We start from the raw sequence: 21,739 nt of genomic DNA, 5'->3' as shown, positions 1-21,739 counted from the left end.
TATCATTAAGAATGAACCCTTCCTTTCTCCCCAAAGTTGTGTCCCAAACCAATATTAACCAATCTATAGATCTACCAGTCTTTTTCCCAAACTATTCCGACAGAGCTGAACAGGAACTGCATTTTTTGGATGTCCATCGTCAGCTCAGATACTGTTTGCATAGAACTAAACAATTCAGGAAATCGGACCAATTATTTGTCTCCTATGCAGAAAACAGGATAGGTCTTACAGTTTCTAAAGTGACCTTATCCAGATGGTTGACTTCCACTATTTCCTGTGTGTACTCTCTCAGAGGCAAACAGCCATCTTCTAAACCAAAAGCACACTCAACCAGGAGTCTATCCACTTCTGCAGCCTTTCAGGATAGGCTACCCATTGATACCATTTGTGCAGCAGCTACTTGGGCCACGCCTCATACCTTTGTCTCTCATTACAAGTTGGACTTGGCCTCCAGAGATAGGGCCAGTTTTGGTTCCACAGTTCTCAAGAGTCTGTTCCATTGAGCCACCCGGGATACAGGTGCTAGGGACGTGGTCCCATCCAGCAAGAATGAAGGTGAGATAACATTTAGAAGTTATGCACCTACCATAACGTTCCATGTTAGTTGTCTTCTCTCGCCTTCTTTCTTGCATCCCTCCCTCCTTCCCCCTGGCCTGGACAGATCTTGAAAAGTTCCTATCAGGTTGTTTTCCTCTTGAGCCTTCATATGGGGACTTCTATTATGAACTTGTGTTCCTAATTATGTTAGGTTAGTCTTTAGCAGGGTAGGTTAGCTACCAAACGAGATCTGAGGTAGTTCCGCCTTGCATCATGAGATATAGGGTTGCCTCGAGCTGGTAAAAGGAGTTCTCAAGCTAAAGCAAGTGCCGAGTCGGAGCCGAGGATCGGCTCCGAACCCATCCAGCAAGAAAGAAGGCGAGAGAAGACAACTAACATGGAACGTTATGGTAGGTACATAACTTCTAATTTCCTTACCTCACTTGCTAGATCTTGCTGTTCTAAGCTGCAGAACTGCTCACCTGTTGGTATGCTTTAATGTTAAAATTAGGCCACTTTCTGAGGGGCAGGAGTGGGTGCTGTATTATTGGAATTACAGAGCAAGCCATATGTGCCTTTGTACCCTACTTTGGCTTTGTGCGACTAACTCTGTACTGCATTTCATTTTGGTTATGTTGTGTTGCTTTATTGTTAGCTTCAAACATTTTCCATCCCCTGATGTATTAAGTGCCACTTTTTTATTTTCCTTCTGCTATTTTACTGATCTAAGGCAAGGTAGTTCACACAGCCTACCTAGATCTTGGCAAGGCCTTCGACACCATCCCTCACTCAGGAATCATAGACTCAATAAACTAGGCATAACCCCCTGTGTCATAAGATGGGTTGCCAACTGGCTCACTGCTGGAACCCGCACTGTGAAAGTAGTGGACTCCAAATCTGACTACCGACCAGTTAAAAGTGCTGTCCCTTAGGGATCGGTCCTAGATCTTCTCCTGTTTGGCATCTACTTCTCTGAAGTTCAAGCAAACACAAAAGGACTCTGGCTGACCAAGTCCGCAGATGACTGCAAACTGGGAGCCATTATTGATTCTTCAAATGATGTAGACATTCTACAAAAAGGCCTCACTGACACCAGTGACTGGTGCCAGAACCATGGCCTTAATGCTCAATGCCAAAAAGTGCATTGTCATTCCCTTTGGGAAAAATTTGGTGCCCATGAACTACCACATAGGCGGTAGTCCACTAAACACCAAAGGTTTGATAAGAGACCTCCTTTGAAAACCATTTGTATGGTAATAATATAATCAGAAAATAAAAGCTGTATGACAGTTTTTTTTCCTTTTTAATTATGAGCTGATACCATTTCAGTAGTAAGAAAGTCTTTCTATGTGGCACATCTCATTACAAAAGGTTTCTCATCCAGGAAGAAAGAGGTCATAATCTCTCTCTACTCATTAGACCTATTATAGAATACAATGCCCCATGTGGTATGTACCTCACTAGACACCTACAGCAACTGGAAAGGCCATAACAATACCTCACTAAGAGGATCTTAGGCCTTGGATACATGCCCTATATGGACAGACTCAAAAAAACCTCCAGCTGTACTGTCTCTTATCGCGTACTTAGAGGCGATCTCTGCTTGACCTACAAAGCTGTGTCTGACCCAGACCTGCTAGATATGCTACACCTAAAGAAATTCCAATCCCTCCGTGCCACACGCTCCAGGGACCTAAACCTCATTACCACAATAAACAGAACATGCTGGAGGGATAGGTTCCTAACCCAGGGACTTCCCATACTCTGGAACAAACTTCCCATTCACGTTAAGCAGAGTATTTCACTGGTCCTCTTTAAGAGAAATCTTGACGAGTGGATGGGCAATAGGAAGTTCACCACGGGGTCACTTAGTGGCCTTGCTTGACAGGGGCACTGGGAACTAACTTTGGGCGGCATGATGCCAGGGAATTTTCTTGGGCTAGGCTTATATAGATTCCAGGGCCGTTAGCCTAGTACACACCTATGAATCTGTGAACCTATATATTCTTCCTAACATGAAGTTTATATTGTCCTTTGTCTCCTTCTTGGCCAACTAATTTCACAATTTTTTTTAATGGTGCATAATTGTATCTTGAATTAATGTTTCCATACCCACAACCTGCATTTTCTGTCCAATTTTATTCCTGTATAGTGGGTCTGCAGTGCCCTGCTTACCCCAAAAGTTCCTTTTCCCAGTGTAGGATTAACTAGACTTGTATTTGAAGTATGTGGTAAGCCATGCAGTCTTTCTGTAGCAGTCTGATTGCTTTCTGTGCAGTGAGTCAATGATCCTTATTAAAAATTCAGATGTCTTGAAGGCTTATGCTGGTGCTTTAAATGTTTTTTTTTATATTTGTATGGTAATCAGAAAATAAAAACCGTATGACAGTTTTTTAATTTTTAATTATGAGCTGATACCATTTGTTTATTTTTCTGCACATGCAGAGGTGTACGTCCCTTTGGAGTATCATTGCTGATTGCAGGTTGGGATGAAGGAAGACCCTATTTGTTTCAGTCTGATCCATCTGTAAGTAAGCTGAGCTGTTATTGTATGAAATGTGTACTGACTTGCAGATTTGTATTAAAAGTCAATTTGTTGTTAATTGCATAAATAAACAACTTCACAGACTATTCTTCAGTTTAGTTTGGGCAGGAATTGTAGAATGTGAAGTTGTTCCATCTTGCCGTTCATTCTTGCAGATGGGTTCAGAGCCAATCCTAGTCTCCGAGTTGGCCCACTACAAAGCTCAAGGTCTTCAGACAGCTCGAGGCCAAGTACCTATCATTTGATGCATCTTGAGTTACCTCTGATCTAGTTTGCCGCTGCAGTAGATCGGAGGTTCCTTGCACAGCTCGGGCCAGTATAATTCTTTCTATTATCTAGGAAGTTTTATTTCTGAAAATATTTCTAAAATATTTAGAGTTAGTGTTTAATAGTCTTTAATAGCGATATCTCTTAGCTTGTTTATAGAGAGAATCCTTCTCATTTTGGCCTCGTTTTTCTATAGGCCTTTATTCCCTTTTCCTTTTGGTGCGTCTTTAAAACATTATATAGCTTATAGTTAAATAAGTGGTGCTTGGGACGCTACCCATCTGTAAGAATGAACGGCGAGATAGAACAACTTCACATAAAGAAGTTATGTACTCACCATGACATTCCATGTGAGTTGTTTATCTCGCCTTTATTCTTACTTCCCACCCTCCTACTCACTCCAGGTTTTTTCGAGGACCGCGATACTAGTTTTATCCTGGTTGCTCAATATTTTTATGGGTTTTCTCCTAATGAGTGATAGAATGACACATGGTATTATTATACGCAGCAAACAAGATCTGAGGTAATCCAAGGTGCATAATGGGATGGGGACTTGGCCTCGAGCTGTCTGAAGACCTCGAGCTTTGTAGTAGGCTGACTCGGAGCAGAGGATCGGCTCCGAACCTATCTGCAAGAATGAAGGCGAGATTAACAACTTGCATGGAACATTATGGTGAGTACATAACTTCTTTTTTGTATGTTTGGGTTAAAATCTCAGTTAAATTAATGTAGCATTACACAGCTGTTTGGATTGCACACTATATTGCCTTGATAGTAAAGTCTCTAATTTCAGAAATTCTCCTTTTGTTAAATTCTCCTCCTTTTTAGATAGTACCCAAAAGCTGGGCAGCACAGTATCTGGGAGGTTTGTTTACCAGTGTCATATGTTCAGTTCTTGAGCTTGCATGATCAGTCATCTTTGCAATTACCATTCTGGAGGTGCTGCATTATTTTCTTGCACCTATAGTATTGATTTAATTTTCCAGTTTACTTTTAAAATGTGTAACATCTGGGACTAGACTACCATTGGAAAGCCTGGTGAACTGCTGTTCAGGAAACCTCTTGGGATTAGTGCTTCTGTTTCTCTCCTGATGAGAAAAGGAGCCAGAGGGACATTATTTCCTTTCTTTCCTAGTGATTGCCAATCACTGGAAAGTCTGATGTTTGTTTCTTAGGAGCCATCTTGGTATTAATGCTACTGCTTTTTTTCTGCTGAGAAGAAGCAGAGGAATACTGATTAGGCAGTGTGTAGGTGAGAACCTCATCAGTGCCTTTGTGCAGTGTGGCTTTCTGTTGCATTCAGCTGCAGGTTCTATCCAAAATGTACTAAACCCAGTAACATTTTTGTTAATACTGATTGCTTAGAAGGCACCACTAATCCCAAGATGCTTGCCATCTACTTCTGGCGAGAAAAGAAGCAAAATTTATTTATTATTTATTTTAACATTATTTTACCAGGATAAATCCAACTGGACACAAAGTGTCTGTTTTCAGTGGAGTCCTGGGGAGAAAAGCTCCAAGGAAGTTAACAGAGTACATACACGATTTAGATAACAATAAAAAACTGGTATACAAGGTAAGAGAAAGAAGTACAAGAACAATTCTGTAAAACCATAAGATACTCGAGCGATAGGATACTCATGAGTAGAATCCATATTTGCAATATTTACAAAAAAAAAGTACATATCTGGTGAGTATATCAGGTGAGAATATAGTGTATGCAATGGAGGCATACAGCGGGTCAATTATATGGAGTAGTGAGACTTTGGGGGGGGGGGTCTTTGCAGTTGCAGAGAGGGTTAGCATAGAGTGTGAATTAAGAAAGCGTCTGATTCTAGTTTTGCTCAGCTGTGTTCATACCAGAATTGTTTACAGTGTCAGAACCTCTAGTAATCCACTTCAAGCCTCATAGGCATACCTCTCAACCATACCGAATTCCTCGGTAAATACCAGATGTTGTGTAGTCTAATCTCACCTTCATTTTTACATATGGGTTCAGAGCCAATCCTCTGCTCCGACTCGGCCGATTTACAAGCTCAAAGACTTCTGGTTAGCTAGTGGCTAAGCAGGTATCCCATAGTGCACCAGTACAAACCCCAGATCTTGCTTGCCGCGTCGCCGAGTTAGGTTGTGCTTCTCTTGGCTCTGGCTAAGTGTCAAAATTCTTCTATTTAAATTTTGTGTTGGTTATTACTGTGTTGTAAGGTGATATTATCTTAGGCAGTAGTGTTTGCCCTTTTCGGTGCATTCTTAGCTTAAACTTGTTGTTAGTTTGGTATCCTGTGTGCCAGATGTTCATTGTGCATACAGCTGCAGTCATAACAGATGGGTTCTCCTGCCGTCAGGCGGGTCCTCGGTCGGCCGAATTCCAAAATCTAGGTCCGGCGTCGGTTGTCGTCGCTTCTTCCCTGACGTCAGTGCGACAGGGGTATAAAAGAACCAGCCGATGCCATTTTCTTCAGTCTTTCTTGCCGCGCGGTGCCCGAAGCAGAAACAGTTCGGAAGTGCCGGTCGGCCAGCTCCTGAAATTACGAAAATTTTGCAATCGAAGTCTTCTTGAAAGCTGTTCAAGTACCCCATTGGGGAAACTTTTCTTGCCTCAGACCGATGTCCGACAAAGTTAATAATTGTATTTCATGTGGGAAGCAAATACCGCATAAGGATTTTCATTTCCTCTGCATTCCTTGCTTAGGCCCAGACCACGACGTCTCGGTCTGTCGTTTTTGTGCTACATTCAACAAACGCACCATTAAGCATCGGGCAGAGTTCGCCCAGCACTATTTTGGCAAAAAATTTAACGATTATGTCGTCGGATACTCAGACTCCAGTTTTGTCTAAAAAACGCAGAGATAAGGACCGACACACGAGGTCCGCGGCCTCTACCGACACCACGCCAAAGCCAACTACAGGTGGTCCGGTTCTCAGCGAGGCGCCTACGCAGCCTCTGCCTACCGACGACACTTCATTGGCGGTGTCTTCTGTGCCCGAGGTCGCAGGCTCCTCTGCCCACACCCAGACTACAGATACCGAAGCCACTCTTGGTGGTGAATCTCAAAATGTAGACAGGTCTGCCTCCTCTCAAGGTGTCTTCAGACCTTCCTCTTCTTTTTCTATCAAGGCTTTCACTAAGTCTAAAGCAGCCATGCATTCTAAGAGACAAGCTCCACAGGGCCCTTCTCCAGGCCCCATGCCTAAAAAACAGATGCTTAAAATGGCTGAGGATTTGATTACTCTTTATCAGGGTTTCTCAACCCCCCCCCCTGGACAAAAGGCCCAGAATGGAGGAAGAATCCCCCTCCTCTGACTAGGCCTCCATTATTTCAGAGCACTCTGATGAATAGGAACATTCTTACTCCCCTTTTGAAGATTCTGATGCAGAGGAGTCCATTCCCTCTGTCTCCCCCCCAGAGGATTACTCATTTGGGGAAACCTTGCATACCTTAAGGGAACACTTCCACTGGGAAGGCCAAGAGTACTCCGATTCCAAGAAAAGGCTTAGGGATTTTCTCTTGCTACCTCAGCACAGGCCTCTGGCTATACCTCCTGTCTTAGACATACTAGATGATGTGTACTCGGAGGCCTGCCTTAACCCGGATTCTTTACCTCCAGCCCCAGTCAAGCCTGACAGGTACTACCGGGTTCCTGACTCGCACCAATTTTTATACAAAAGCCATGCGGCTGACCCAGAAATTATCTAGAAAAGCTGACCTTGCCTACTTTTGAGCCAGCTGCCTCTACAGATTTGCAATATTTGTCCTGGAAAACAGCTTTCCTTCTGGCTATCACCTCAGCTCGTAGGGTATCGGAACTACAAGCCCTCATGCCTGGTGCAGCCTTCTATCATCTTCCATCAGGACAGAGTTTCCTTACGAACCAACCCGTCCTTTATGCCAAAGGTGGTATCCAGGGTAGCTTTGAATCGGGCTATACACTTACCTACCTTCTACCCTAATCCTCAAAACAAAGGGGAGAGACTACTACATTCCTTGGACATCCACAGACAGCTGCATTATTATTTGGACAGAACAAAGCCTTTCAGAAAATCAGAACAGCTCTTTGTGTCCTATGCTATAGGAGCTCAAGGGAAGCCAATTTCCAAACGGACAATCTCAAAATGGATAGCCCACTGCATACGCTTTTGTTACTCTTTTCATGGTAAAACTGTACCTGCAGGCATTAGATCTCACTCCACAAGGGCCACAGCTACCTCTGCAGCTTTCCTAAGAGGAGTTCCTACCAAAGATATTTTGGAAGCAGCCACTTGGAGTTCTGTGCATACCTTCTCCAAGCACTACCACCTACCATTATACTCCAAAACTAGAGCAGTCTTTGCCACTGCAGTCTTGCAGGGCATTCTGGCTACTCCTAGTTCCACCTAGTGCCTACCACCCCTTTCTTAGCTTTGGGATTCTACCCATCTGTTATGACTGCAGCTGTATGCACAATGAACATAGTACAGTTTTGTACCTACCATAAATGTAGATGTTCGAGTGCTAATACAGCTGCAGTCCAGGTTTCCCTCCCTCCTTCCCCTCTTGGGACAGGCCTATTGGCTAACACCTCCTCATACAACCTGATTGGGGTATTCTTTTATGGTGTATTTGCTTGCAACTACTGTATTTTGATTATATTGCATTGCTTTATTACACAAATTTATGTATTGCCTTCCTTCTGGGGGCACCTGACATCTGGGGCAAGAAAAACTGAAGAAAATGGCGTTGGCTGGTTCTTTTATACCCCTGTCGCACTGACATCAGGGAAGAAGCGACGACAACCGATGCCGGACATAGACTTTGGAATTCGGCCGACCGAGGACCTGCCTGACGGCAGGAGAACCCATCTGTTATGACTGCAGCTGTATTAGCACTCTAACATCTACATTTATGGTAGGTACAAAACTGTACTTTTAGAGTTCTTGTAGGCGCCGTTGCGCTTTTTTCCTTATCGGGTAGTTTTAGTTTGTAGCTGTTTTCTGCTGATAGTTAACAGAGGCTTCTGTTCTGTTTTTCTAGACAGTTATTGGCAGCTCAGTTTCTTTAATCTGAGATTGTATTTTTGGTGGGGATCCTCTGGTTATTTGCTAAGGGTTGGAGTTCCACCCTTAGTACGTTAGTTGTTTTCTTCAAATTGTTACCACATAGAGTTATATACAGTTTTCTGTGTGTGTGTGCGTTTTTTGGTCTTTAAATTAGAAGACCCAGTTTTCTGTCCCACCGGGCTAGGCCCGTTTAAGTTGGAGGACCAAGTCCTCATGGTACTTCCTTCTGTATGGCTAGGCCCGTTTTAGTTACAGGACCTAGTCCTCTTCCCTCCTCCTTCTGTGTGTGTGTGTGTGTGTGTGTGTGTGTGTGTGTGTGTGTGTGTGTGTGTGTCTAAAGAGAGTAAAGAGCACAAACCTTGTCTGATGTCTAAAGAGAGTAAAGAGCACAAACCTTCAGGGTTTAAGAAGTGCATGAAGTGCTCCCCAAAGATGTCTTTAACGAATGGCCACAGTAGCTGTGTCTACTGTTTAGGGGCCATCCACCTGCAGGAATTGTGCTTGTTCTGCCATGCTTTCTCTCCTAGGGTGTTACAGGAGAGAAAGAACAAGCTTATACTCGAGGGTCTACTAAAACTATCTTTTGAGGAAGTTCTATCCAGTTCTTCGGCTTCCTCCAAGTCTGGCAAATCTAAGTCTTCAAAAAGGCCTTCTGTGCCAGCTGCTGTCTCAGAGCCACCTTCTAAACAGTCAAAATCTGCCTCCTCGACTCCACTGTCTTTGGAGCCGAAGGAGAGCACTATTGTGGTGTCAGTCGGTTCCAAGTAGTTCGGAGCTGATCTCGGAACCGATTGAATCAGCAATTGTATCTGCTTCTCGGAGACGGTCTGTGGATTCCCTACTGGTTTCTGTGTTACTGAAGTCTCTAGTGCCCCCTAGATCAAGATCCCCTACTATGTCTTCCAGGAGCCTTTCGGAAGAAGATGTGGAGAGGGTAGTGTTGAGACTTCTGAAGTAGTCTGCCTTACCAAAATTATTGGCTCCAACCCAGTCTGCTCCGGAGCCACTCGATCCAGCTTTGCCCTTGTCTGCTATTCCTCCTCCGAGCCATGTTGGCCCTTTGGAGCCGGAGTGCCTAGTGCCACCGGAGATACTATCGGTTCCAGCTCCCTTTGTCACTGCTTTGGAGCCGGGTTTGGCTCTGACACGCTCGGTGCAGTCTGTCGTGTCCAGGGGCCGAAGCTCTCCTGTCGGCACCAACAGGGAGGGTTGGAATAGATCTTCGGTTCCTAGCCTTCTTCTCGGTGTGTCGGCCAGGGTGAGCTCGGACCCTGCATCTATCTTGGAGTCGACTGCTCTGGCTCCGATGACAACTTTTGCCTCTTTGGAGTGGGGGAGGTCTTCGGAGCTGGAGAGGTCTGCATTTGAGATGATGAGCGTGCTGTCTCGTTCTCCAGCCCCTACCAGTGGTACCAGCACTCTTCCCCCGAGAGCACCCACTTCGGTCTCAGCCCCTACTCTCTCTGGCGCCAACAGACACCCTCAGCCTCAGGAGCCATCGGCTGGTGGCCCCCACTCTTCCGAGGCCTCCCCAGAATGCCCTTTCAAGGAGCCTCCCCGGAAGAGGCTATGAAAGAGGAAACGTGTTGACTCCCAGGATGAGTCCTTGTCATCGGACACTGACCTCGAGGAGTCTGAAGGGTCCTCCAAGTTGTCCTCTGATGATGTCTCCTTTGTGGACATCTTGGAGATTTAGGCAGAGGTGCGACTGGCCCACTGTCAACCCTTCTGATGAATCGGTGTACGTGAAGGCTTTCGGGTCTCTACCTTTTGCCTCTTGGATGTCTCCATCTTTTGACGAACTGATGGATCTAGTTAGTTGGAAGGTGTGGGATAGTCCTAATGCCATGGAGCCAGTCCCCAGGAAACCCAATAAGTCTGTCTGCCCTTCCTGGTAAAGGGTTTTTATCTAAGGACATTCCCGTAGATGCCGTGGTGGTGGCAGCGGCCACAAAGAAGGAGCTGGTGGAGACGTCTTCCTCTGTTCATCCACCAAATAAGGATTCTTGACAGACAGATTTGGGAAGCGTATCTTTAGTTCAGCGGCATTTACCCTTCGATCATTGAACTATCTCACTCACTTCTCGAGATTACAGAGGGATCTCCTCAAGGAGTTAGGAGATTCTATACAAGGTGCATGTACTGAGGGAGTCCCTGACAAGATCTCTGCTCAGTTGTCCACCTTAAATTCTATAGTTAACTCCTCCATGCAGCTCATCTCCTATGCAGCTGATGGAGCGAGTAGAGCAGCAGATTCAGGAGTTGCCCTGAGGCATCACTCCTGGATGTGCTTGTGTAATTTTGCAGAACCGTTCAAGTCTACTTTCACCAGTGCCCCATTTAATGGTTCGGTTCCAAGGTGAAGGACACACTCACTCGGTGTGAGCAAGAAGGAAAGACTCTTTCTGCCGTGGGAGTAAGTTTTACTGTTCCCTCTTGACTATACCCCAAAGGTCAAAGGGGCGGTAAAATGTGGTTCAAAAAGTCCCAGAGGGTCTTTCCGGACACACACGGTGAATCCTCCTTCAGAGGCAGAGGAGGAGCAGGAAATGGAAGACGTCGCCCTAGAGGCAGGGGCGGTCCACAATACCAGCAAGGCTGTGATTCCTTTCGGGGATGGCCTTATCAGCGCTCCTGATGTGAGGCCCAACTGCGTTTCTCTGGGGCCGGTCATGGGTCGCACTTCTTTGTACCCATTTGTCTTGAGTGATATTTAGCCAGGCTTCTGGATACAAAGAGTTGTTACTAGCGGCTACATCATACCCTTTTCCCTTCCACCGTTTGTTCCCAAGAAGATCCCAGATGTACCACCCAATCACAGGGATCAGACAACAGTGGAGATCAACAAGTTGCTTTTAAAAAGAGTCATCCAGTCTGTCCCAGCAGACCACATAGGATCCGGAACTTACTCCAGGTTCTTTAGTACCAAAACGAACTGGAAATTGGAGGCCAATATTGGACCTCAGCAGGTTAAACAAATCCATGAAGGACAAGTTTCGGATGGTAACTCTGCAGTAGATACTCCTGTTGTTAGGGAAAGACTATTGGATGTGCTCTCTAGATCTCCAAGATGCCTACTACCATATAAAAATGCACAAGGCGTCTATGAGCCATCTACGCTTCCGGCTGGGAGCCAGTCATTATCCGTTTTGTGCTGTGCCCTTCGGTCTCACCAGAGCCCCCAGGGTGTTCACCAAATGCATGGCAGTAGTGAAAGCTCACCTGAGACGTCAAGGATTCCAGGTGTTTCCGTATTTGGACGACTGGCTCCTGACTGCCCCCACCAGGCATCTACTTCTCAGAAACAGAGATGCCACTATTCAACTTTGTGCTCAGTTAGGGATCTCTGTAAATTGAGAAAAATCGGCATTATTGCCCTCTCAATCTGATTTTTTATAGGCGCAGAGGTAGACACAGTGAATATGACAGCTCGTCTCCCCGCCAACAGGGCACAAAACATAATCTTTCAAATTCAACGTTTTCTTCCGTTGCGGAAGGTCAAAGCGAAGTGGGTTCTTCAGCTCCTCGGGACTATGGCTTCCACCATTCTATTAGTACCATTAGCTAGGTTGCATATGAGAATCCTCCAGTGGCTCCTGTCTTCCCAGTGGTCCTTCCAGTATTTCCCCACTGAGTCATCCTATCCTGCTGATGGATTCATGCAAGAAGGACCTTCTTTGGTGGATAGCCCCCAACCAGTTGATCATGGGCACCGCCTTTGTTCCTGCCCAACCAGTTGCCACTATGACCACGGATGCCTCCCAGATCGGTTGGGGGGACATTATCTCTGCAGGACTCTCCAAGGCACATTAAAAGAACACGAGGCTCACCTGCATATCAGTGTTCTGGAGATGAGGGTGGTTCTCCTGGCATTGCAAGCACTTCAAGACCTTCTTCCTCTCGAGACTATTGCGATACAGTCCGACAGCATGTCGGTAGTTTGGTATATCAACAAACAGGGCAGTACCATACCCACTCTGTCGAGAGGCCATGCGAGTTTGGGAATGGGCGATTTCTTCCCAGCGCTTTCTGGTTGCAACACACATTCCAGGGACGACCCAACCTGATAGCCGACAAGCTCAGCTGGGTGATCCTACTGCCTCACGAGTGGTCTCTGAAACAGGAAACAGCTAAACAGATTTTCCGCAAATGGGGGACAGCCTTGCTGCGACCTCTTTGCCAGCCCAGTCAGTACCAAATGCAGCAGCTATTTTTCCTCATTCCCCCTCTGGGGGAGACGCCCAGAGACGCTCTGGCTCACGATTGGCCCATGGGACTTCTGTATGCTTTTCCTCAATTTCCTCTCATTTCCAAAGTGATTCAGAAAGCCAGTCGGCTGGGAAGCAAGTTGATCCTCATTGCGCCTTACTGGCCTCATCGTCTGGTTCACCTTTCTCGAGCCTCTTCTCCTGGACGATCCTCGGATCCTGGACCCAGCTCCAGATCTGTTGACTCGAATGTCAGGTTCGCTACATCCCTCAATCCACACCCTCAGGTTGACTGCGTGGCTGCTCCAGTTCCATTCCTAGTCAGGCTTCATGATGCATCTTCCTCAGTGTCACATATTCTTATGTCCTCCCATAAACCTTCAGCTAGGAGGCTGTATGGCAGTAAATGGAAAAGATTTTCTATTTGGGCACAGAAAATGAATGTAGATCCCTACATTGCTTCTCTCCCTGTGATTTTGGAATTTCTCTGAGCTTTTTCAACAAGGAGCTACCGCCACCACTATGAGTTCTATTGACTGCAATTTCTCATTTTCACTTAGTGTTTCCAGATAATTTAATGTCTCAGGTTCATAGGTAGGTACTAGAACATATCGGCCCAAGGGCCTACGTAAGCCTAGCCAGCAAGGTTCCATAGCTTACGCCACCCAAGAAAGTTATTTTCCTGTGGCACTGTCCAGCAGAGACAAAGAAGTGATCCCCGGGGTGTATTCCCATTTCCCATCCACTCATCAAGATTTTTCTTGAAGAGTGCTAATGAAGAACTTTGCTTGATATAGATGGGTAGCTTGTTCCAGAGTATAGGAAGTCTCTGGGACAGGAATCTATCCCTCCAGCGTGTCCTGTTTATTGTGGTGACAAGGTTTAGGTCATAAGCTGTGCAAGACCTTTTTGAAAGGGATCACTCTTGAGACCACCACTGTAAGAACCTGTGGCTTCATGGGATTTAAATTTTGTGTTGTCCAAACTGACTTCTCCCCCGTTTGAACCCTTCCCACTCATCTTCATTGAAATTTTTGTCTTGGAAGACTTTGTTTTTGGTAGCTATTACATCAGCTAGGGTCTATATTAGATCAGCGAACGCTGATTGATTGACCTTATGTAAGCGAAAGCTTACAATCTCGAACTGTCAGATCAGCTATTTTTTTTTTTCTTTTTCCCTAGGGAAAAAAATCACTGATCCAAAACACATACACACAACACAAGCACACCAAAAAAAAAGAAATCCACACGCACCTAAAATCTGACACCTAACCCTACACTAAACTATGCACACACACCACTAACTATCCACTTATCTTAACCCAAACCCTAACCCTAAGGTCCGTCACTATCGCACACTCACCCGCTCCCTAACCCTAACTCACCTAACCCACCCTAACACTCACATCCACACAATCGCACACTTACCTGAATCCGACCCGTAACTTTCCACCACAGCACTGAAAATACCGAAGCAGCAGAAACGGACAACCAAATTCTTTCCCTAGGAAAAAATTTGGGTTTTGTTGCTTCGATATTTTGAACATTCGCTAAAATAAGGTCGATCAATCAACATTTAAGCAGTCTCTGATCTAATATAGACCCAGTCAGCTAGATGGGTATCGGAGCTACAAGCCTAGTCTGTTAAGCCACCTTATTTGATCTTTTACAAGGACAGGGTGTCACTGCATACTAATCCCTCCTTTGTCTCCAAAGTTTGTTCCCCTGCTACCTTAAATCAATCCATAGAACTCCCAGTTTTCTTCTCTAATCACTGTAATGCAGCTGAATACCATTTTCATCAGCTGGACATTCATAGACAACTACATTTTTATTTACAGCGGACCAAGGAATTTAGGAAATCAGATCAACTATTCATTTCCTTTTCTGACTCCAGATTGGGCTTGCCAGTTTCTAAAGTGACACTATCTAACTGGATTTCCAGTTGCATAGCCTTTATCTACAGTTCGGAGGGCAGACCTTTACCTTGCAGGATCAAGGCTCATTCTACCAGGTCGCTGTCTATCTCTGCAGACTTTCAAGCCAGGGTCCCAATTGATAATATTTGTGCAGCAGCTACATAGGCTAACCCTCACATTTTTATTACACATTACAAACTGGGTTTAGCTTTCGGGGGTAGAGCATCCTTTGGCTCCACGGTGCTTAGGAGTATTTTCCAGTGAGCCACCCAAGAATAAGGCGCTAGGGACACTTTCCCATATGTAAAAATGAAGGTGAGATTGGACTACACAAAATAAAGAAGTTATGTACTCACCATAACGTTCCATGTTGGTAGTCCATCTCGCCCTTCATTTTTACCAACCTGCCCTCCTGCCCCCATCCTGGAAGCTCTGGAGATAATAATAATTTGGTTATCTTTGGTTGGGGACCCTTTAGTATTGGTTTGTCTGTTATGGATTTTTTTCTTCTAGTGAGCAGCAAACAAGATCTGGGGTTTGTACTGTTGCACTGTGGGATACCTGCTTAGCCAGGAGCCAACCAGACGTTTTCGAGCTTGTAAATTGGCCGAGTCAGAGCCGAGGATCGGCTCCGAACCCATATGTAAAAATGAAGGGTGAAGATGGACTACCAACGTGGAATGTTATGGTGAGTACATAACTTCTTTTTTTGAGGGCAAAATATTGAGGTGCCACGAATTCCCATGTGGCACTTTTAATTTCTCATTTAATTTTTTTTTTTAATGAATTTGTTCCGGACGTCATCGTATGCAGGACGTGCGTGATGTCGGAATGTCAAGCCATTTTTTTAAATTAACTTGCTGCAGAGTCGAGTATTGGACCAGTCCGCATGTTTTAGTTAGGATCAAGCGGGGCACGACAGCACATCTTTCTATTCTTCTGTCTTCTGTGCAAGAGAAACGGCACATTTGCATTTGTACTGTGTGTGTGTGAGCTGCACATTTGTATTTAATTCTGTAAACTGCAGTCTGCAATGCATTTGTACTGTGTGTGTATTGTAAATTGAAATGAGAAATCTGCATCTGTACTGAGTTGTACCAGTTTGCGGGCAGTCCTTCTTTCTCCAGTGCGAGGGAAGAAGAGAAACGACGCATACTTAATTTTCTGTAAATGGCAGTCTGCATTTGTATGCTGAAACTCTGCAGAAACGGCACATACTTAATGATAGTCTTTGTTTCTCCAGTGCAAGTGTAAGCTGAAACAAGAACTCTGCATTTGTTGATTATGCTGTGTGGCTACTCTCTGCATTTGTTGATTAGTATGGGGTGGCTGTGTTAATTAGTATGTGTCTGTGTGCGTATAAAATGCCCCATTTAGGTATGTGGTGTATGTTCTGTGTGTTTCACTATAGCAGTCATCACATTTGGGTCATCTGCCTGCAGGTAGTCCTCAGCTGGCCTGAATACCAAAGTCTTCAGATTTCTGCGTTGGATGCTGTCATGCCTTCCATGATGTCAGGGATATAAAACATGCAGCTGACGCCATTACATCAGTCTTTCTTGCCATGCAGTGCCCGAAGTAGAAGCAATTCGCAAGTGCCGGTCAGCTGTCTCCTGAAATTTTCGTTTTCGAGTTTCAGACCCGAAGTCATCAAAACAGACCGTTGGGATCCTTTTTCTTGCTCTAACTGATGTCAGTAAAAGTTAACAATTGTCTTACCTGTGGAAAGCAAATACCTCCTTGAGATTTTCATTTTTACTGCATCCCCTGTTTAGGCCCAGACCACGATGTCTCTCGCTGTCAGTTTTGTGCCTTGTTCAACGCCCGAACTATTCGTCGACTGGCTATTTTTGCAGCCAGCTACTTACGTACTCAAACTCCGTACTCAGAAATGGCTTCTTTAAGCCATCCGACTACCGATCTTCCAAAAAAAAATGCAAGGATAAAGACAGACCGCATAGGTCCTAAACTGCCGATGATGCTTCTTTTAAGCTAGTCGCCAGTCTGCCCGGTACTCAGTGAGGTGCTTTCGCAGCCACTGATACCAGCTACTTCAGATTCACAGGCCTCTACTGAGACCCATTCGGAGTCCGGAATGCTGTGAGATGCTTCTTCGACTATGGAACCTGCGGATGTCTCTACCTTGGATGGGTTCAGAGCCGCTGTGCAGGCACCGGCTTCTGAGGGTGTATTCAGGTCTACAGACATGCATATTAAACCAACGCCATGGTTTCCATCCAGAAGTTCCGAATTGCTCAGGCCAAAAGCTCGCACTACGCCTAGAAAACAGATGACCAAACCGCAGGCTCCGGCCCATATGCCTCAAAAACAAATGCTTAGAATGGCTGAAGACCTTATTACCTTAATTAGGGGAAGCCAGCCTTCCGCCTCTGAGACCTAGAATTAATTTTCTTTCTGATTCTTCTGATCAGGAATCTGATAATTCTGCTCCTTCTGATTACCAGGTTTTGCCCTTATCTACTTATGAGGATTCTGATGCGGAGGATTCCTTTCCCTCTGCTTCCCCTCCAGAAGATTTTTCTTTCGGTGAAACCTTGCATACTCTTAGGGAGCATTTCTGCTGGGAAAGCCAAGATTACTCTGAGTCCAAAAAGAGACTTGGGGAATTCTTACTCCTGCCTCAACACAGGCCTTTAGCTATCCCTCCTGTTCTGGACATTGTAGATAATGCTTTCTTGGAATCTAGCCTTACCCTAGACACTTACCTCCAGCTCCCAGAAAACCTGACAGGTACTACAGAGTACCTGACTCTCTCACAAGTTCCTCTTCAAGAATTCTTCTGCAGATTCAGAGACCATTTCTCAAGGACCAAAAGGCATTAAGGCTACTGCTGCCAAAAATCCTACTCCTTCTGATAGAGATTCTAGATCCTTAGATGGGGTAAGAAGGTATGCACTTCTACATTGGCCATTAGGGCTTTAAATTGCCAGTTTTATATGTTAAAGTATCAGCAACATATTATGGGACTACTTAAACATAAAATTATGTTGATTCCTGACTGTGCTGAACACAAAGAATTGCAAGATTTAATGCATTCTTCAGAACAAGTTGGTAAACATACTTTGCAATGTGGTTTTGATGCTTTAGAAGCATTTTGCAGGGCTGCTGTCACTGGGTCTGTACTTAGACGGCATGCTTGGCTTAAGGAACAAAACTTGCCAGATCATGTTGACGCTAAATTACTGGATGCTCCCTTAAACCAAGACCCCCTTTTTGGCAACAAAGCGGAAGTCCTCAAAAGGATGGAGGAAAAAGCTAAATCTATGCAAACTGTTAAAGATTTCCTACAAGTACAGCCTCCCAGATTCAGTAGGCATTGGCCTTCAAAGAACTGGTCCTTTCCAGTCCCTTCCAGGCCTTCTCAGTCCAAACCCAGGAACAGCAGGCCACCTAGGCTACAGTCTCAGGTTACGCACAGATCTAAGCAGTGAGTGGCTCCCACTTCCAAAGCAAGGAGCAAGTCATCCCCTATGGAAAAATGGCACAATGACTTAACCCTTCCAGGCCCTGCTCAACTACCTGCTCCCTTTGGAGGAAAGCTCGCCCTGCATGCAAAAAACTTGGGAACTCATTACCCAGGACAAATCGGTTTTGAACATAGTTTCCCAAAAATACAAATTCCACTTCCACACGCTACCAACCCCAAATGGTTGGTCAGACCTACTCCCAAATCAATGGGCGGAGGCCCAACAGCAGGTTCTCTCTCTTCTCTGTATCAGGGCTATTCAACCTGTCCCAGCAGAACAAAGGGGACAAGGTTTTTATTAAAGACCTTTTTCTGGTACCCAGAAAAGACAACTCCTGGCGTCCTATCCTCAACCTCTCTATTCTCAACACCTTTCTGGTGGTTCCAAAATTCAAAATGCTAACTCTTCAACAGCTTCTTCCTGTGCTAGCCAAGGATACCTGGCTGGCAACCATAGACGTAAAGGAAGCCTGCCTGCACATCCCAATAAGAGGATCCTGCAGACAATACCTATGTTTCGGGGCTGACTCCATGCACTTTCAGTTCTCTGCACTTCCCTTTGGCTTGTCTACTGCACCCATGGTGTTCACAAAGTGTCTAGCTCCAGCCATTGCATTTTACAGGCAGAGAAATATTCAAACTTACCCATACTTGGACGATTGTCTGATTCAGGCAGAAAGCCAGGACTTGCTATTACAACACCTGGCCTTTGTAAAGAAACTTCTAACCTCACTGGGGTACACCATCTACGAAAAGAAATCTCACCTAGTACCCTGCCAACAGATTGTATTCCTGGGAGCAAGCTTGAACACAGTTTCCCAGATGGCATTCCTCACTCCGGAGAAACAAGTTTCTTTGACAACCTACTTCAAACTATTGGCCACAAAACTCCAGCTATCTGCAAGGAAAATGCTGCAAGCTCTGGGGTTCATGGCCTCTTGCATTCTACTAATTCCATATGCATGACTGCATATGAGGAAACTCCAATGGTATCTAAAAAGCCTATGGTGTCAACATTATCAGGACCTGGAAACAATGATTTCTGTCATTCCTTGTATGAAGACAAAGTTCCTTTGGTGGCAGAGGCCTGCTACCACAACAAGGGACTCCCTTTCACTCTACCCCCTGCCACCCAGACCCTAACAACAGACACATCAGACTGTGCATGGGCGGCTCACATGGCAGAGCAGTGCATTCAGGGCAAATGGAACCCGAGACAGATGCACCTGCATATCAGTCGAAATGTTAACTGCACAGAATGCTCTGACAGCCTTCAAAGACCGTATTCTTCCAGGACAACTATTGGTAAAGACGGACAACACCACAGTTATGTGGTACATAAACCAGCAGGGGGGAACCCAGTCGTACCCTCTCTGCAGACTAGCCATGGCTCTGTGGAACACAGCCTTGAGCTACCAAGTACACCTACAAGCACAATTCCTGCCAGGCAAACTAAATTCACTGGCAGACAACTTAAGCAGAAATCTCATGGATCCACACGAATGGAAACTAGAACCCAGAATATTCAACCTCTTGAACAAATGGGAGACTCCAGAGGTAGACCTGTTTGTTCAATTGGTAGTGCTGAGGGGACACAAATTCAGCACAAGAACTCCCCACAGTCAAGCTTGGAAAGTGGATGCCCTGTCCTTTACCTGGGAAAGTCTCTTGGTTTATGCCTTTCCCCCTCTGCCTCTCAAATTGAAGGTTCTACTAAAGATCAAACAGGACAAGCCAAGGACAATACTGATTGCACCAGACTGGCTACGTCAACACTGGTACCCCCTCTTGTGCAGTATGACACTGCTACAACCATGGCACCTGCCTCAGACCCCGTCCCTGCTGTCCCAGCAGGCGGGCCAGATTTTGCACCCTCAGCTTCAAACCCTGAACCTTGAAGTCTGGCTGATTCCGTGAGCTCTCCTCTAGCATCCCTCAGTAAGCAGGTGCTGGATGTCCTTCTGGAGGCAAGGAGGCCTAGTACTAGAAAATCCTATGCTGAAAAGTGGAAGATACGGTTCCTGGGGCCAGACTTGGGGGATGGGCACAACGGTGCCCACCTTACCTCATATTCTAGAGTACTTGACAAATGCTCCACAAGGGCCTATCCTTCTCGTCAAATAAAATTCATGCCTCTGCCATTTCAGCACATTATAATACTGAGCCACCCCTCTTCTCTCACCCCTTGCTAAAACAATTTCTTAGAGGGGCCAAAAATTTAAGACCCCCCAGGAGAGCTCCCACTCCAGCCTGGGACCTTAACTTCTGTATGGAAAAGCTCACCCCCCCCCTTTGAGCCAGCTGTAATAGCAGAGTTGAAATTCCTTTCTTGGAAAACAGCCTTCCTTCTAGCCATCACTTCAGCAAGAAGAGTGTCTGAATTACAGGCCCTCATGGCAGTGGATCCCTTCATTATCTTCCATGCGGGCAATGTTTCTCTCAGGACAAATCCATCCTTTATGCCCAAGGTGGTGTCTAGTGTGTCCCTAAATCAGTACATTCATTTGCCTACTGTTTTCCGTAATCCACAAAACAAAGGGGAACAAATACTCCACTATCTGGATGTGCACAGACAAATTAGATTCTATTTGGGCAGGACTAAGCCTCTCAGAAAATCTGAACAGCTGATAATTGGCTTTGCTGCAGGGGCAGAGGGGAAGGCTATTTCAGAGCAAACCATTTCCAAATGGATAGCCCATTGCATTCATTTCTGCTTCAAGCACCATGGAAAACCTACCCCACTAGGGATAAATCACATTCCACCAGGGCTGCATCTACTTCTGCGGCATTTCTCAGAGGAGTCCCTACCAGTGACATCCTAGAAGCTGCTACCTGGAGCTCTGTACATACCTTTACCAAGCATTACCACATGCCTATCTTTTCTAAATCCAGAGCTGGATTTGCCACTGCAGTCTTGCAGGGCTTCATAGCTGGCCCTAATGCTCTTAACTTCCTCCTCCCTTCCTTAGCTTTGGGAATCGACCCAAATGTGATTACTGCAACAGTGAAGCACGAAGAACATAGTACAGTTGTGTACACTTACCATAAATGTAGATGTTCGAGTGTATTCACTGTTGCAGTCCTGGTTACCCTCCCTCCAGCCCCTGACTTCTCTTGGCTCTACCTTTCCTTTTTGTTGGTATATTTAATTTTTCTTGTGTGTTTGCTTTTTGATGGGGGTATACCATACCATATAATTGCTTCCTATTGTGGGAGCACCTGACATCTGGGGCAAGAAAAACTGATGTAATGGCTTCATGTTTTATACCCCTGACGACCTGACGTCATGGAAGAAGTGACAGCATCTGACGCAGAAATCCGAAGACTCTGGTATTCAAGGCCGGCTGAGGGCTACCTGCAGGCAGATAACCCAAATATGATGACTGCAACAGTGAATACACTCTCTATGGTAAGTGTACACAACTGTACTTTAGAGTTATCCAGACTTAAAACCCTGTACCTTGGGTACAAGGAGCAAGAGCTTAAATTCTTCACCCATACCACTGCCACTTGTGATTCAAGACGTTAAGTCCGTAGTTCTTAACTGTCTAGAGTTTGGGATGTTTTTAGCTCATACTTGTAGTCCATCCCTCTTAAAATTTGTAGTTCTCTGGCAAATCGGTGAGAACTGAATTCACTAAATAATGATGGCCATTTAAATTTGTCTTATCTTTCAGGAAACGCATGGTAACACAAAACATTTTATTCTAGCAACTTTTCTAATATTATAAAAGGAAT

The 21,739-nt window shown here is 45.3% G+C and overlaps 1 protein-coding gene across 1 annotated transcript in view; it reads left to right on the top strand.

The window, feature by feature from the left end:
* Positions 1–21,739, top strand: part of PSMA2 (proteasome 20S subunit alpha 2) — a 278,647-nt gene that overhangs the window by 141,653 nt on the left and 115,255 nt on the right. The window contains exon 5 of the mRNA XM_044064813.1: positions 2,983–3,064. Coding sequence (XP_043920748.1) covers positions 2,983–3,064 — 82 coding nt within the window. The remainder of the gene's footprint in view (positions 1–2,982; positions 3,065–21,739) is intronic.

This window comes from Protopterus annectens, chromosome 3.part0 (genome assembly GCF_019279795.1).
Source record: "Protopterus annectens isolate FY-2018-M chromosome 3.part0, PAN1.0, whole genome shotgun sequence".
Classification (NCBI taxonomy): domain Eukaryota; kingdom Metazoa; phylum Chordata; order Ceratodontiformes; family Protopteridae; genus Protopterus; species Protopterus annectens.
The sequence above is the reverse complement of the archived record's forward strand: the minus strand, read 5'-3'. Positions and strand labels throughout refer to the sequence as shown.